Genomic DNA, 18076 nt, shown 5'->3' on the forward strand with positions numbered 1-18076 from the left:
ACATTGTGTTTAATCTGACTCTCACTGCGTTTATAATCAGAAAGGTTGAAATGACATTGCAATTCGCCTGAACAATCCTGATGCGTTTTAGAATGGCATGCATTAACTGTAAGAAAGAAAATAGATCCTTTTAAAGCTAAAAGAGAAAAAAATTAAGATTAACGAAATGACCAAGCCTTCAGCTATTTATCTTCAGCTATTTATCTTCAGCTAGATGAGAAATGATAATTGGCACATCCATACAACTTTACTTTCTATCGATCTTACGGTTTTTTCGAATACGCTGCTGGTAGACTTGCTAAACGTACTTTCTTGAACATTCTCCCTCCACTCCAAGAAGAGGCCAAGAAACAATCATCAAAAATAATCGTGAAGTGTCGTACCTGGGAAAAAAAATCTCAGCCATTACCTTCAATTAATCATTTGAGTGCTGAGTAAAATAATGACAAAGAATCGTGTGATTCTTTGAAGTGATCTTTATGCACTGGCTGATTTATCTACTGATGTGCACTTCTTATGAGAAGGTGACAATTTCATTTCGGATCAACAGAAGGTATTTGTGGATAAACCTCCAGCCATTCAATATTGCAGAAGAACCTTTTAACTTGAAGAGTATCTGTTTTCTAGTTTAAGTATATGTATTGTTAAACAACCTCAGATAATGTCTTCTCAATTTAACTGTTAAACATTATTTTGCTGAGGAGGCCCTGCACACGCTTTAAATTGCCCAACCACAATCACCGACACATGTATACACAATGAGGGGGTTCTTCCTTGAAAGTTAAAGCCACGGACAAAGTTATGTAAAAATACAGCAGTCAGTAAATAGATCGCCAATTTGCTTAAAATATTAAGCGCATGTTTCTTCAAACTCAAGATTCACAATCTGAATTCGAAAGTAGCCCATAGAACACCACCTTGCAAATTGCGATTATAGAATGAGAAAACTTTAAGGAGACACTGCTACAAACAATACAACATTTATAAATATGGACTAAATATTTGTAATTAAACAAAATGAAATTTTCATTTTAATCATTTTTCGGTTTTCACTCTAAGAACAGTAATGTTTTGCGGAGTTTGAGTAATTCATGAAGATATGAAACACTTTTTTTTAAAGAGCAAACACAAGAGATCAAGTCAGACCGACTCAGTGGGGAGCAGTTTAATTTAAGCCAAACGGACTTTTATTTTTCACACAGTAGAAGGTCGGTTCAGTATACAGCAGTGTGAAGTTTTAAAAAGCATGCTGAAACTTCCCATTGAGCTAGAATAAAGACAAAACATGTTCATTCGACCAAAGCTATTAAGTACTCTATGAACAGCAGATCTGATCTTTCAGCAAGGACTCCGTTTAAATCCCAAAATTAAACAGCTTGTATTGTTTAACATCCCTATAAATATATACAACTTCATACTGAAGCATAGCGGCCAATTGTGAAATTAACTGAAGCATGTTCTTCTATACATTTAAAATAGTCCTTTTTTCAAGGATATTGCACCACCAAAGCAATTAGTTGCATCAATAGCCCGCATTTTGTTTGTTTGTTTCCCTCTGTTTAGTTGTGCCCTAACATATTTCCGTCTTCCTTTTTCACATTTTCCACGCTAAGTTTTGTTTTTTTGTTTTGATGTGTTTTAACGTGCTTGGCCAGATGGTCGCTTCTCATAAATCTTTTGCCACATTCTGGGCATGCGAAGCGTTTCTCCCCAGTGTGAGTCCTCAAATGCCTCTGCAGCTCGTCTGATCGAGTGAAACTTTTGCCACAGAACAACCAGTTGCAGACGAAGGGCCTCTCGCCAGTGTGCCATCTCAGATGAGCCTTCAGGTGAGACGTCTTGCCGTAAACCTTCCCACAACCCGGAATGTGGCAAATGTGCTGCTTCTTCTTCCCAGGCTCATCTCCATTGCTCGATGACTGGCAATTAGGGCAGCGGCATCTTCTGCACCTCCTGGCAGTAGCCAGAGGAGATTTGGTATGAAGAAGAGCCGCTATCTGAGTTTGATACTGGGCGAAATCTGAATGTCCCAAAACCAAGGAACGTTGCAGAGGGAAGCGGTGAGGAGCGATGGACGAGGAGTGGCTGACACTGCTGCTCTGCTGAATGCTCCACCACGGGATGTCCTCTACTTGGTTGGGAGACATGTGCCTGTGTTGATGTGGAAGTAAGGTGGATCCTGTTGGGACAAAACCTGACATAGCTGAACTGATAGGAGTTGATGTGCCATAGGTGACGGCGGGGACATAGGTCGGTTGGCAACTCGAAGCTAAGGTCTGCATAGACGAAGGCAGCATCTTGACGGGGGACAGCTCGAACGGGTAAGACGGCTCCGCCGGTGGAGTGAGAGGAAGTTCATGTGACCCATAGGGCGCCTGAAGATGGGGTGGTAGCTGATGAACTTTCGGAGGAGTTAGAGCTAGGCTGGAGTGGGATGGCATCCCGCCTGGGTTAGACGGGATCTCGTTACTCCAAGGGTGGAAGATGCGAGACGGAGAACTCAGAGATGGATCGTATGGAATCTGGAAAAAATCAGTGTGAGCTGACCCAGCCTGTCCGATACGGTTGCATGTTGCAGCCAAAAGAGCCAGTGGAGACTGCTTGGCCGACTCGGGGGAAGAATTTGGGGTACGATCCTGAGCAGGGAAATAAGAAAAAAAGTTTTAATTTATTGGAGGTTGCAGTAAAACGTTCAAACTTTTCTCAAGCATTGATGTAAGTTTGATAACTGTTTCGTATACAATTCAAAACATGAACAATCTAAACTATTGTGATACCATTCCTTAAATGTTTAAAAAAGTACTAACCTGGAGAAAAGCTTGCAGGGAATCACTACGTAGAACAGCTACAGCAGCCATTCCCCGTATAAATTGTTGAAAGGAGGCACGATTCGATGTTTCAACCAGTACTAAAGGGAAATCAGCCGCATGGAGAGCTTTCTTTCCTCCTCCTGCTATTCTGAGATATCCTTGGAATATCTGTGGTCGAGGGATCACTTCTTAGAATTTGATAAGACTTTGGTAGACCGCCAGCCAGTCAGGAGAAAGATTTATGGCTTTGAAGTTTGCCGCTGCCCAATCATCAAAGAATAGCGGGTCTTTCAGAAGGGAAACCAAATCCTTTGAATACACAAAGCTCCTATGGCGTGTTTGTTGGTATGTATAAAAGAACTGATTATTAGGGGGGATGGTAAAGGAGGAGATAAAGGCGGGACAATTAATGAAGTAATCACTATGTGGGAAATGTATATACACAAATAATTGGATTTACGTGATCAAAGCACTGCTGCCGCCAGGAGACCGTTCGATTGGATGTTTAAGTCATATGATCTCTTTTTTATAATTAAGGATTTGTTGCACAGCCCTAAGTGACAATGTGTCTTTGTTATCTCTCGGAAATCTGTTCCAACATTACTGTGTTGATGACTTTTAGCAAATAAAAGCGATTGGAGATAAATCACGGCATCAAGAACAGCACAAACTACTTGCAGTTTAAACGATAGAAAGAGTTGCTGACTTCGAAACAAGTTTAATGAAATTCTTCGCAGACAGGGGCAACATCACAAACACATCTTCTATTAAACTTCTGAAAGCAGCCTACATTCCAGCGATATTTACAGTTTCATTACACTATTACATTTATAGGCGAGATGTGAGAATATGTATAAATGAACCCCGCCCCCAACGCCCTGCCAGTGCTGTGAAGGTATCATTGTCTTGGAAATATGCAACATTTGGGAAAAGAAGTTTAACAGTTATCTACTCATCTCCTCAAGTTTCTAAAGAAAATCGTTATGTTAAGATATATACTCCAATTCCCGCTATACACAATATATGACACAAATATCAATCAAAGTAACTTCCTTGGAATCAATTAGGCATGATTTATGAGTGAATATTCCCGTGCTAGCTTTAAACGATTATTGTGTATTTTAATAGTTTAACTAAGGGGAAGCAATACATGTTTCAATACCACTGAAACTGATTAATCAGAAGTTAAGAAATGGTAACTATACAACTGTCAGACTTTTAAAACTATCCCTTTTCTATACCCGTTAAGTTTGAGACCTGTGTGGGGAGATCAGAGGCTGGCAGTGAAGGCTGTTGATAGCTCTGTTACGTTCCTTAAAGTGGTAGTAATGTGAGAGGCTGCGGAGGCGGAGCACCTCGGTTCAAGGAAAGTGGAAACAATTTCACTCTTCTCCGCCTGATCTCCGCCTTAAGCGGTTTTTCAAACCCTCCAACCCAACACTTGCAGCGGAATCGGTCAGTAGATCATCCCTTTAGGAAAACAATTGTAGTCTTCTGCAGACATTTTCAAGTAAACATGATTATCAATACCTTAGGACAAAGCAAGAATGTTACTCCATAACCCATACATATTCTTTAATATGTTTATTATATTGATTATAACCAGCTGCTTGATTAGTGGGAATAATTTGGAAGCATCTATTTAATTGGACAATTCTACCATTCAACTCTATTTATTAGTTGTACAAATATAGGACCAGTAAACCCGAAACCAAGGCATGTTTAAAAAAGAGGGAGCATGCCAAACATCACCTTTGGCTGCAAGTAAATAGTTCGTGGGCGTATCTGAAAAATGATACTCAATTTAAATATACAGTTTTGTTGTCGCAGGTCGTAGCGTCAGACGTGTGATGCACGCCGACATCTTAATATCAAAGCATAAACTGATAACTAATGTTTAGTAAAACAAGGTTAGGCTACTCATTGGGTTAACGTAAAAAGTTTAAAAAAATACAATTGAGGTCCTCCTTCAGGTAACATGATCCTGACAGCAGTCGTTAACTTCAATTGTGTGCACATTGCAAACGAAATCCTTCTAAACGATAACACAGAGAGATCTTTATCATCCTTTCCTGTGGCAACAATCGGTGTCCTCTCAAAGACTTTTGAGACTTGCATAGTTTTAAATGGAGCGGCTCTTTTGAAGGGATTAGAGCGCCAAGTCCTCTCCCACGGCTCCAGATTCAGTCGTGGTGAGATGGGAGTTTCACGCTGTGCCAGGGTACTGCCAAGTTAATGCATTTAACTTGGATTTTTTTTTCGCACTGCCTTATTGTTTTAAAACGTCTTTTACAAAAACTGATATAAAGATATGAATGAGACATTTCAGTTCCGAATTTTAAAAAAAAATAATGGGAATGAAAGCTAAGAAAAGGGAATATCAATCAAAATTACTTTCAAACCTCTTCAGAAAACATCAGATCGTCCTGTCTTCCTAAGACAATTGGCCTGTATGGTTTATATGTTAGAAACATTCTAGAGCAAACCCATAAAGCATAATTTCACCTTTTCAGCTTAACAAATCTGAATCTCCCACAGATAGTTTAATAGCTGCCTAACACAACCAGCTTTTATGATTTCTGAATCAATGAAATTTCATGTTACAGTTCCCCAAAGGTTAAAAAAATAATATGGAAGCTTTTTAGGAGCCTTGATTTTTTAAAAATTATGCTAGCTGCATTTTATTTCAATGATTGCAATTTGTCTAGGTAGATTGGTAACAGTCCTCTGAAAGAAAAAGAGCAAAGACCTGGGTGTATAAAGCCAGGCTCTCCTTTGATGTTATGTGGTTAAACGGGTCTTCTATCACACGCTCTGTGCCTCTAGAAATATCTTAATAAGACACATACCTGCTTGCCGGTTTGGAAAATTGAACTGAATATTTGATGGTAGAACTAAATCATGAATAGCACGACTAATCTAGCAAATGTGTTGCTATTGACATATAGGTAACATAAAATTCCAATGAATAGAAAACAAGATATCATTCTGTACATCATTTTATTTAGCTTGATACTTTTACTGGAACATTGATTAGTATGAATTACTTTCAAACCATTAATAGGCCCCAAATACATATTCATTTGAAAATTATAGTATACTTTGGGTTCACTGCCAAATGTTCTGAGACATCCAACCATGTTTTACATCACATAAATGTGCTAATTAAAAGCAAATCACTCACCTGGTGAGTAAACCAAGCTACATTTCAATTTATTATCAAGTAGGGCATTTGAAGTCAAAATACTTTAAATTTCATTGTGCAAAGTTTTCAACTCAATCAAAACAAATGTTTTGAAAAAAAAATGACCAGCTTTTGATTATCATAGGAATACGATTGGCAATGCATTTAAAAATCATTTAGTAAAATTCAGTCTTGTAGTGGATCCTAAGTGTAGTTCAGTTTCTTTCAAAGTATAATAAACAGAGATGAACATTTAGGTATTTAAATATCACTGTGTCTAATACAACCAATGTTAGTAACAAACTACTGTTATTTAGGGAGCACAAAGTAAATACAAATGCCTGCATGAAGGCATTACATTTTAGCATAAATCACTAGGTTACACATTAATTAATACAACAATTATATATCCATTGTTTAAGCTCATTGAAGCATTAAATACATGATGCACTCGGGTTCCTTGGCTTCAAGCGAGAGTCCAAGTCAACCTGAAAATAAAACAAGAAATAAAATCATCTGATAATTTATCTTTAAAGATAAGCATAAGATAGTCTGGTTGTTGAAAATTTTGACTCTTGCCTTATTAATTTCAATGCACAATTAAATAAGAAATGTGTAATATTTTTCTTTTTGCTACTTATTCACATTCACCATGATTCCTCTAAATTTAAAATAAAATTTAGTCAAAAATGAAGATCCAAAAATACAGTGGGCAATTGGCAGGACACATCCTATATATGGTTAACAAAGCTAAACAATCCACAGTATTTCAGTTACTTCTATCTCTTCCATCAAATGAAAGGAGACATAATTCTGAGTATCAACATTAGATACAATGTATAATATCCTGTCTCAGGTAAATAATTGTAAGTATGAGTCTGAGATTTCTCTCCAACTGAGGTGCACAATAAAACTGATTCATAGACACTGACAATTAACAACCTGTGTAGGTGTTCCTGTTCTGCACTGCATTTTCAATCCATTGTAATTCATATTTATACAAATGTTATTTTTCCAGTTGTATCCATGTGATAAAAATGGGGAAGCTTGCAGGTTGAAGGACATGTGTATAAGCACCAAACTGTACATAGTCATATTTACTCACTAGCTAAGCCAATCATTACACATTTAGAACGCCTGTATATTTTTTCCAGATAAACAGAAAGTGCATTTGTCATTTTGGGTATTAGAGAATTGCCTCAGACTGGCTCTTCCATGGTCTGGTCTTTTTTCCTGGATTTCAAGTCGATGTGCAATCCGTTGTTGTATTATGATGTATGTGGATTGATGTCATGATGCCTGGAGTGTGTGTGCAGAGACCAGCTGGCAAAACTTACCTATACTTAAATCATTTTCTGCATTAGTTCTAAGAGTAATATCCAATTGGAAATTTAATTTCAAAACAATTCTGCATACTTCTTTGTAAAAATTCCAAATGCAAATTCACTCCGCTGTGCACCTTTGAATCCAAACTTCACAGAACTGTTTATGCTGCTCTTTGGAATAAACAATTCAGATGTGAAAGTCCTACATGTTGCACTCTGACATTCCACGTATTAATTCCTATTTACATAACAATTTAATAATTGCACTTACTTGCTCATTTCAGTGTTATAACATTAAAGTTGATGCATTAATGTCCCCCTAGAAAAATATTTTTTGATGACCCCAAAGCACTTTTGGATATGGTGCGCCTCAGTAAGTCTTTTTGTAATGGGTGACAACAGAGTAAACCTACATGTAAGGAACCTATTCCCAATCATAGGGTAGGGGGAGAAATTGTTCCCAAACATGAGAGATTGTTAATCTTGTTGCAATTAAAGTAAGTCTCATGAGAGCAGCATGTAGATTCTCATCCTTGCCCTCACAATCTCCTCTGCTATCACAACTGAGGCCAAGAACCAAGTAATAATCAGAGGGATAGATTCAAGTCTCACTGGGCTCTCCCTTCCAACACATTCTTTTGGACTTTTCAAGTTTGCTATTACATGCAATCTGAAGACACATATGGTTAACAAAAATATAGTTGGAAAAATACCAGTTTACACAGATTAGTACAGTGGCTTATTTGTTATTGACACTAGAGTATTTTATGTTACAACTACAAATTTGGTTTAACATATTAAACTATCTTGTTAAATAAATGATGAACATTTGCTAATTCTATTTTATTTTTAGGTGATGTACTAATTGCTTTGGTGGTTTTGGCTTTAAAGTGGAGAATTCACACTAGACTGGTTCTAACTGCAAAATGCAATCTTTTTTTGTGTTGCAGAGGATAATTTTGTGTGTGACATAGCAGGATTTTATTGTTCCCAGGTCATTAAAGAGAATTGTGGCAGCTGTTGTATAAACCATAAGAAAGTACTTTCAATTTATTGTCATTCCAATATAAAGAGAAAGTTTACAATAAATAAGTATACATGTTATTTACTTTTAATTCAGCCAAAAAAACATATGATAAAATTAAGATGCTGGAGGAACTCAGTGGATCAGGCAGTATCTGTGGAGGTAAATGGATGGTTGATGTTTCCAGTTGAGACCCTTCATCTGGACTGAAAGATAGAGGGGAGATAGCCAGTATAAAAAGGTGAGAGGAAGGGGTGGAGCAAGATCCAACAGGAATTAGGTGGATCCAGGTGAGGAGGGGTGACAGGCCAGTGGAGGTGGAGAGAGTGGAGATAGTGACAAAAGATGGGAGGTGATAGTTGGAGGAGAAGTTGGAGGTGAGAAAGGGATTAAGATGATGAAATCTGATAGAAGAGGAAGAGGGAGCATGTAATCGAGTGAGGGAGGTGGGGAGGGCAGATGGGAACAGTGGGGGTGGGGTGGGGGGGAGGGGAACCAGTGGGAGGAATGTGTGGTTGATGGGCAGATGGAGTTGGTGGAGGAGGGGAAAGAAACAGGGTGAGCAAAGAAGCCAGAGAATTGAACTAAACTGTTCTTGGCAACCATCATCAAAATTTCAGCTGAGCTGGAGGTTTCTTTGAGGTGCTATAATGTGGTTTGATTATATGGGCCTAACTAATTTTGTCAAGCACTAAATACCACAAATAAATGTGGGGATGGAGAAAGAGAGAGAGGTAATTGGGAAAGGTTTACATCAGAAGAGATACCAGATCATCAAAGTCAAAAGTTGAGTTTATTGTCATATGCACAAGTACATGTATGCACAGGTGCAATTAAAAGCTTACTTGCAGCAACATCACAGGCACATGGCATCATAAAAGCAGCAGTCACAAGAAAAACGTAAATTAAACATAAATTATACACAATTTTTACAGGTAAAAAACACAATTAGAACAAAAGAAAACCAAAGTCCATTTTAGTGCAAAGTCTTCAGAGTGGTCATAGTGTTACTAAACTGTAGTGGTGAGCAGAGTTTTGCCAGTTGGTTGAAGAACCGAATGGTTGAAGGGAAGTAGCTGTTCTTGAACCTGGTGGTGTGGGACTTCAGGCTTCTGTACCTCCTGCCCAATGGTAGCTGAGAGAAGACAGCATGCCCTGGATGGTGGGGATCTTTGATGATGGATGTTGCCTTCTTGAGGCAGTGCCTCCTGTAGATACTACCAATAGTGGGCAGGGATGTGCCCGTGATGTATTGGGCAGAGTCCACTATTCTCTGCAGCTTCTTATGTTCCTGTGCATTCGAATTGTCATACCAGACCATGATGCAACCAGTCTGGATACTTTCAACAGTACATCTGTAGAAGTTTGTTGGCGTATTCGGTGAAAAGCTGAACCTCCTTGGCCTCCAAAGTAAGTAAAGATGCTGGCACACTTTCCTTATGATTATAATGTTTGATTATAACTATAGTGTTTTCCAGCATCAATCAGAACATTCTTTGGTTTATTTGACCTCCAAAATCTAAAGGCCTTGATATTCATAACATGGAAAAGGTTGGATGGGGTTAAAGAAATAAATACAGGAATACACCTCAGCACATGTGTACAGAGCTACCATCTACCTTATTGTAGCAGATGGCAGAATGTCCATGTGTATTGCTGTGGAGACGGGGAAACAGTTTACATATTTAAATTGTACCCCCATAGTGCAATTGAGAGTCTGAAATTCACAACTACTGCACAGGTTTCCTAGGGATTGGGAAAGCCAGCAGTGAAAGAGAAACAGCAGCTGGCTTGTTCACAAGTCCCTCCTCCAGCATTCTGTCATGCCTCACTTCAATCCTCAATGGCAACAAAAAGTCTGAGGAGATCACAAACTTTGTCATTAAGATTGAGAAAGTCCTATCAGCTACCTCTGCTGTTTTTTTATTCCTTTAGTCCAATGGGTTAATCTTCAAACTTTCCCCTATACCCCAGTGCTGAACTTGTATCTTTCTCTTGAATCTCCCTTCAAGCTCTCTTCAAATTCAATCTTTCAACATTATATCTCACGTTCCCTCAACCATATTCTCAATGAAACAATGATCAAGAAAATGTTCCTTCCTAGCCACCATGTCAGCTGATCTTATTAAAGGCAGTCCAAAATCGAGCCCCAAACCAGCTGTTAGTTGTAGCAGGGCTTACATACTATAACGGGCTACAAAACAAAGTTGGGCAGCCTCGCTTCCTGATGAGCTTAACGCATTATATGCACGTTTTGAACAGAAGGGAAATGGAGTGTCACCACCTGTCCAGACAGCCTCCAATGCACCTGTACCCACAGTCACCGTTGCAGACGTCAGATCAGTCTTCCAGAGAGTGAACCCACTGAAAATATCCAGTCTGGATGGAGTACCTGGCTGTGTTCTTAGATCCTGCACAGATCAGCTGGCAGGAATATTTTCAACCTCTCCTTACTTCAATCTGAGGTTCCCACCAGCTTTAAGAAAACCACTATGATCCTGGAACCAAAGAAAAAAATAAGGTAACATGCCTTAATGACTATTGCCCAGTGGCACTGATATCCGTGATCATGAAGGGCTTCGAGAGGCTGATCATGGCACACATCAGCCTCCCAGACAACCTTGACCCACTGCAATTAACCTACCACTGAAACAAGTCCACAAAGGACACCATATCCCTGGCCCTACACTCATCTCTGGAGCATCTGGATAGTAAAGACACTGACATCAGACTACTATTTATTGACGACAGCTCTGCCTTCAATACCATAATTCCAAGTAAACTCATCTCCAAACTCCTAAACCTGGAACTCAACAATTGGGTCTTTTACCTCCTGACCAACAGACAGCAACACCTCCACCATGATTATCCTCAACAATGGTGCCCCACAAGGCTGTGTCCATAGCTCCCTACTTTATTCCCCATACACTTACAACTCCGTAGCCAGATTCTGCTCTAACTCCATCTACAAGTTTGCAGGTGATACCACCGTAGTGGGCTGTATTTCAAATAACAATGAGTCAGAGTACAGGAAGGAGATAGAGAGATTAGTGACCTGATGTCATGACAACAACCTTTCCCTCAATGTCAGCAAAACAAAAGAGCTGGTCCTTGACTTCAGGAAGGGGGCACGTGCTCCTGTTTACATAAACAGTACTGAGGTCGAGAGGGTTGAGAGCTTCAAGTTCCTAGGAGTGAACATCACCAATAGCCTGTCCTGGTCCAACCACGTAGACACCATGGTCAAGAAAGCTCACTAGCACCTCTACTTCCTCAGGAGGCTAAAGAAATTTGGCATGTCCCCATTGACCCTCACCAATTTTTAAGATGCAACATAGAAAGCATCCTATCCAGATGCATCATGGCTCAGTATGGCAACTGCCCTACCCGAGACCGCAAGAAACCGCAGAGAGTCTTGGACACAGCTCAGCACAACACAAAAACCAGCCTCCCCTCTATGGACTCTGTCTACACTTCTCGCTGCCTTGGTAAAGCAGCCAACATAATCAAAGATCCCACCCATCCTCTCTTCTCTCCTCTTCCATCAGGCAGAAGACACAGAAGCCTGAAAGCATGTACCACCAGGCTCAAGGACAGCTTTTATCCCACTGTTATAAGACTATTGAACGGTCCTCTTGTACAATTAGATGGTCTCTTGACCTCAAAATCTACGTCATTATGGCCTTGCACCTTTTTGTCTGCCTGCACTGCACTTTCTGTGTAACTGTAACACTTTATTCTACATTCTGTTATTGCTTTTCCCTTGTACTCAATGTACTGATGTGATGAAATGATCTGTATGGATGGCATGTAAAACAAAGTTTTTCACTGTACCTCAGTACATGTGACAATAATAAACCAATTTACCAACTTCTATCCTCAGGCATTGCTGTCCTCTAAATATATCTTCATTATTCATTTCCTCCAAAAAAAACCTTCACACAACTCTATCTTTGCAACTAACTACTCCATCTCTGACTTTCCTTTCCTCTCCAAGCTCCAAGATTCATGTTGCCCTTTCTCAGATCTCCATGTCTGAATCCCTCCAATTAGATTTCACTCTTCAAAAAACAACTTTTTCTCAGAATGCTAATGATCGTTTCAGCAGTGCATGAGCTGAAACAAGGGATATTGGATGTGATACAAAAGTAACAAGTCCTCCTACTGATCTTAAAGAAAGTGGCCCACAAAAGATCTAGTAATGTCTGTGGTGTGGATTTTCCCTCTTCTGATGTTGTTTGCTATTACACATCAGTTTAGATGATCACTCTTTTCCAGCAAAAGTAATGTCATCCAGCAGACTGAGTAGTCAATCACAATGAGGAATTCCCATAGACTGCAAACCAGAAAGTGTATAATTTTTAGCTAATGCTTTAAATATTACAAAACATGAAATAAAGAAATGAATATATAAATGTGAATAAAATAAAAGCTGAAGCATTGTAAAGATATGTAATAAAAATTAAAAGCCGTTATAATCTGGATTATTTACCAAAGGGAATTATGATCTACACACACATAACATTAGATACTGAGAATCAGAGAGAATAGATAGTAGATTCATAGATTCATAGTGTTATACAGCATGGAAATAGGCCCTTCAGCACAATTATCCATGCCGACCAAGATGCCTATTCACGTGAATCCCATGTGTCTGCGTCTGGCCTTTACCTCTCTAAACCTTTCCTATCCATGTATCTGTCCCTTTTCAATATTGTAACTGTACCTACCTCTCTCATCTCCTCTGGCAGCTCATTCCATATACCACCACCCTCCATGTGAAAAACTTGCTCATTGGATCCCCTCTTTCCTCTCTCACCTTAAACCTATGCCCTCTAGTTTTAAACTACCCTGATTGGAAAAAAAGACTGCAACTATCTACCCAATCTATGCCCATCATAGTTTTATAAACCTCTATAAGATTACCCCTCAGCCTCCTTCGCTTCAGGAGAAACAGTCGCAGCTTCTCCAATCCCTCCTCATAACTCAAGCTCTCCAGTCCTGGCAACATCCTAGTGAATCTTTTCTGTACTGTCTCTGGCTCAATCACATCCTTCCTAATAGTGTGGTGTCCAGAACTGCACACAATATTCCAAATGCAGTCTATCCGATGATTTGTACTACTGTAATATGATGTCCCAACTCCTATACTCAATGCCTCGGCCATGAAGGCAAGCATACACATTCTTCATCACTCTGTCTACCTGCGTTCCCACTTTCGGGGAACTATGTACTTGTACCTCAAGGTCTTGCTGTTCAATAACACTCCCCGGGGCCCTGTCATTCACTGTGTATGCCCTGGCCTGGTTTAACTTCCCAAAATGCATCACTTCACACTTATCTGGGTTGAATTCTATTAGCCATTCCATCTGCACACTTTCCCAGTTGATATGGATCTTGTTGTAACCTTAGACAACTTTCCGCATTGTTCATTATACCACCAATTATGGTGTCATCTGCAAACTTACTAATCATGCTTCCTACATTCTCATCCAAATCATTAATATAGATGACTAACAGTTTGCTATCACAGCCTGGATCCCGTGCATTCTAAACGTCTGGACCAGCCTACCATGTGGGACCTTGTCAAAGACCTTGCTGAAGTCCATGTAGTCAATGTCCACCGCCCTGCCCTCATCAATCCTGTTGGTCACCTCCTCAAAAAACTCAATCAAATTTGTGAGACATGACCTCCCATGAACAAAGCCACACTGACTATTCCTAATTAGTCCTAGCCTTTCCAAGTGCAAATAAATCCTGTCCCTCAAAATGCTTCCATTAACTTTCCCATCACAGACGTTGGTTCCCTGGCTTGTCCTTGCAGCTCTTCTTAAATAAAGGCACAACATTAGCCATCCTCCAGTCTGGTACCTCAACTGTGGCTAACAAAGATACCAAAATCTTGCCAGAGTCCCAGCAATCTCCTCCCTTGCTTCCCACAATGTCCTAGGATAGACCTGATCAGGGCCCAGGGATTTATCTACCTTTATGCACTCAAGACTGTGGACATCTCCTCATTAATAATGTCAATATGTTCTCTTCCCTAAACCCACTAGGTTCCATGTCCGTCTCCACGTTAAACACAGATGAGAAATATTCATGTATGACCTCACCCATCTCCCATGGTTCTACACATGGATTACCACACTATCCTTAAGGGGACCTAGTCTCTCCCTAATTACCCCTTTGCTCTTAATATAATCTTTTAGGATTCTCCTTCAGCTTTATCTCCCCTTATCTCATCTCCCCTTTTTGCTCTCCAAACTTCCTTCTTAAGGATCTACAAATGTACTTGTACATCCCTTACACTCTTCAAGGGACTCGCTTCATCCCAGCTGCCTATAGCTAATACATGTTTCCCTTTTCCTAACCAGAGCCTCAATATCCATCATCATCTGGGGTTCCATTATCCTCCCAGTTTTGCCCTTCACTCTAACAGGAACATGCTGGCCCTGAACTCTACCTATCTCACTTTTAAAAGCCTCCCACTTGCAAGGCATCCCTTTACCTGCTAACAGCCTCTCACAATCAACATTTGCAAGTTCCTGTCTAATGCCATCAAAATTAGCCTTGCCCAATATAGGATTTTAACTTTTGGATTAGTTTTATCTTTTTCCATAACCACCTTAAACTAATAGAATTATGGTCACTGGTCCCAACGTGCTCCCCCAGTGACACATCAACCACTTACCCAGCCTCATTTCCTAAGAGGATGTCCAGTGTAGCCCCTTTAGTAGGGCTACCTAACTATTGCTTCAGAAAACTTTCCTGAACACACTCAACAAATTCTGCCTCATCTAATTCCTCAGCACCACGGTAGTCCCAGTTAATATTAGGGAAGTTAAAATCACCTACTATTACATCCCCATTATTCCTACACCTATTTGTGATTTTCCTGCTCATCTAAATCCTGCTGACTCTTAGGAAGCCTATAGCAAGTCAAAGTCAAGTTTACTGTCATATGCACAAGTACAGATATGTGCAGGTGCAATGAAAAACTTACTTGCAGCAGCATCACAGGCACTTAGCTTCATAAAAATAAGCAGCATTCACAAGAAAAACATAAATTAAATAAATTATAAACAATTTTTACAAGAAAAAAGAACAAAGCCCATTTTAATGCAAAGTGTTCAGAGTGGTCATAGTGTTGCTAAACTGTAGTGGTGAGTAGGGTTTTGCCAGTTGGTTCAAGAATTGAATGATTGAAGGGAAGTAGCTTTTCTTGAACCTGGTGGTGAGGGACTTCAGGCTTCTGCACTCCTGCCCAATGGTAGCTGTGAGAAGATGGCATGGCCAGGATGGTGGGGAGCTTTGATGATGGATGTTGCCTTCTTAAGGCAGTGCCTTCTGTAGATACTACTGATGGTGGGGAGGGATGTGCCTGTGAGGTATTGGGCAGAGCCCACTACTCTCTGCAGCTTCTTATGTCCCTGCACATTCGAATTGCCGAACCAGATCATGATGCAACCAGTCAGGATACTTTCAACAGTACATCTGTAGAAGTTTGTAAGAGTGTTCGGTTACATGCTGAATCTCCTTAACTTCCAAAGAAAGTGAAGATGCTGATGCACTTTCCTTATGATTGCATCTGTCTGCTGCGCCCAGGACAGGTCATCCGATATGTTAATGCCCAGGAATTTAAAGGTGCTGACTCCCTTCACCGCCAATTCCCCAATGTAGACGGGCGCATGTTCGCCCTCCTTCCTCTTTCTGAAGTCAACAATCAGCTCTTTAGTTTTACTGATGTTGAGTGAGAGGCTGTTGTTGCAGCACCACTCAACTAGGTGTCCTATCTCACTCTGGTAAGCTGACTCATCGCCACCTGTGATTCGGCCAACAACAGAAGTTTTGTCGGCAAATTTGAAGATGGCATTGGAGCTGCGCTTAGCCACACAGTCATGTGTGTATAGAGAGTAGAGCAGGGGGCTAAGCACACAGCTTTGAGATGCACCTGTGTTGATAGTCAGCGAGGAGGAGATGTTACCAATCCTTACTGACTGAGGTCTGTCAATGAGGAAGTTGAGTATCCAGTTGCAGAGGGAGGTACAGAGGCCCAGGTCTTGAATCATAATCCCATCAAAGTGATTACCCCTTTCTTATTTTTAAGTTCTACCCATATGGCCTCACTGGACGATCTCCCTGGAATATCCTCTCTTGAGTACTGCTGTGATGTTCTCCCTAATCATTTACATCTCATGGAACCAAGTGTAATTATTAGTTCTCTGGAAATGAATGACCTAAAATTAGTTGAGCTAAAAAGATGAGCATCACTTCAGAAGTCATTGACTCGACCACATATTGTTGCACTGCAGTTAGTTGTTAGCAGAGGTGGAGGTGGCAAATTCATTTCCATGAGGTACATTAAGAAATTAATTGGGTTTTCTGATAATCCAGAACTTTCATGAATAATCTTCCAGTACCACAAATTGCCAGAATTATTGAATTAAATTTCACTCCTTTCCTTAGAATATCATTTCCATATTATGGGTATGGTAGTACAGTGGTTAAGTTAAAGGACTAGCAGTCAGCATTCTGGATTACTGATACAGAGACAGGAGTTCAAATCACAACCACAGCCACTGAATTTAAATTCAAGTAATTAAATCAACCTCAAATTTAAAAAAAAATCCACTCCCTGGAAATACTAACCATGAAACTATTGGACTGTAATGAAAATCCAACTAGATTCAGGGAAAGAAAGCTGCAATTCTTACTTGGTCTGGCAGCTTGTGATCCCAAACACACCAATGTAGTTGAATCTTAACAATAGCCAGATTTCTGGTGGAACTAGGGCTAGACAATAAATACTGGTTTTACCAGCAACAGATATATCCTCTGAACAACTTAATAAGAACAACGACCCATGTTCCTCTCCAATGAGTTGAATGGAGTTGCTGAATCTGCTCCATATCTGACCTCGTCCAAGTTTATCTCCAGATTTTCCAACTGGGAAAATGCAGCAAGCTGGTGAACCACCACTCAGCTCCTGAAGAAAGCCAACATCAGAGGAATGATAGCAACACACACTTTTCAGGAAATTCAAAACTTTCATATTCATCTAAGTGGTGTCAGAAGTGATTCAGGTTGCCAACTGGACCCTCCCAGTAAAAAAAAATGTAGACTACTGCTGTGGATATTCAATGAGCCCTGACCAGTCCTGGTCAGTGTTTCTTTGAAAAATAAAACCAGTTTACATTCTTTACAATATGCATTTTCATTTCTCTGTGTTCCCAATTTTGTACACCTTTGAGTTAGTTGCTAGGAGATGTACAGGATTGAAGCTGGTTGCTCCAATTTTTTCTTCATTTTCAAGTGATCAAAAGTTTTATTACTATTCCAGACTCTACTCATTAGCCAACAGAAAATGGAATATCATAGGTGGTAAATCAGAAATAAGAACTATGTTCTCTCCAGCAAAACAATGGGCAAGCACAATAGGTCACTTTGTTCAAAGCTATTAAAAATTTGGCCTCAAAAAATCATAAAATATTGGCAGAGAGAAGGAAGAAGTCATTGAAGCTCTATCCCAATTCTATAAATCTCACAAGTCCCTGGAAAACACAGACCTCAACCTCTTAAAAGGATGCAACAAAAACATACCACATTACTAGCTTGCAACATATTTTCTTGTTGCCTGGTAATGTAATAAATTGTTGGCATTTAACTTCATATTTATCATTGTTCTAATAATGTTTAAAATACATTCTACATTCATGTAATTCTTTACTAACTT

General features: G+C 39.8%; 2 protein-coding genes across 2 annotated transcripts in view; both read right to left on the reverse strand.

Annotated features, from left to right (window-relative positions):
* Nucleotides 1-1170: 1170 nt before the first annotated feature.
* sp5a (Sp5 transcription factor a) lies at nucleotides 1171-3112 on the reverse strand. The gene is made up of 2 exons (XM_052022591.1): nucleotides 2808-3112; nucleotides 1171-2636 (listed from the first exon to the last, which is right to left on the reverse strand). Exons 1-2 carry the CDS (start codon nucleotides 2856-2858, stop codon nucleotides 1560-1562), a joined length of 1128 nt encoding a protein of 375 aa, XP_051878551.1. The 5' UTR covers nucleotides 2859-3112; the 3' UTR covers nucleotides 1171-1559.
* A 2719-nt stretch (nucleotides 3113-5831) lies between these two features.
* The window catches only part of myo3b (myosin IIIB), a 316747-nt gene continuing 304502 nt past the window's right edge, over nucleotides 5832-18076 (reverse strand). The window contains exon 34 of the mRNA XM_052029302.1: nucleotides 5832-6482. The gene's annotated coding sequence lies outside the window, so the exon portion shown is untranslated. The remainder of the gene's footprint in view (nucleotides 6483-18076) is intronic.

Source organism: Pristis pectinata, chromosome 1, assembly GCF_009764475.1.
Source record: "Pristis pectinata isolate sPriPec2 chromosome 1, sPriPec2.1.pri, whole genome shotgun sequence".
Lineage (NCBI taxonomy): Eukaryota > Metazoa > Chordata > Chondrichthyes > Rhinopristiformes > Pristidae > Pristis > Pristis pectinata.

Coding starts and splice junctions, on each gene's coding strand:
- sp5a (XM_052022591.1), bottom strand. CDS start 2,858: ATGGCTGCTGTAGCTGTTCTACGTAGTGATTCCCTGCAAGCTTTTCTC. Junction 2,637..2,807: donor CCCTGCAAGCTTTTCTCCAG/GTTAGTACTTTT, acceptor TTCCCTGCTCAG/GATCGTACCCCAAATTCTTC.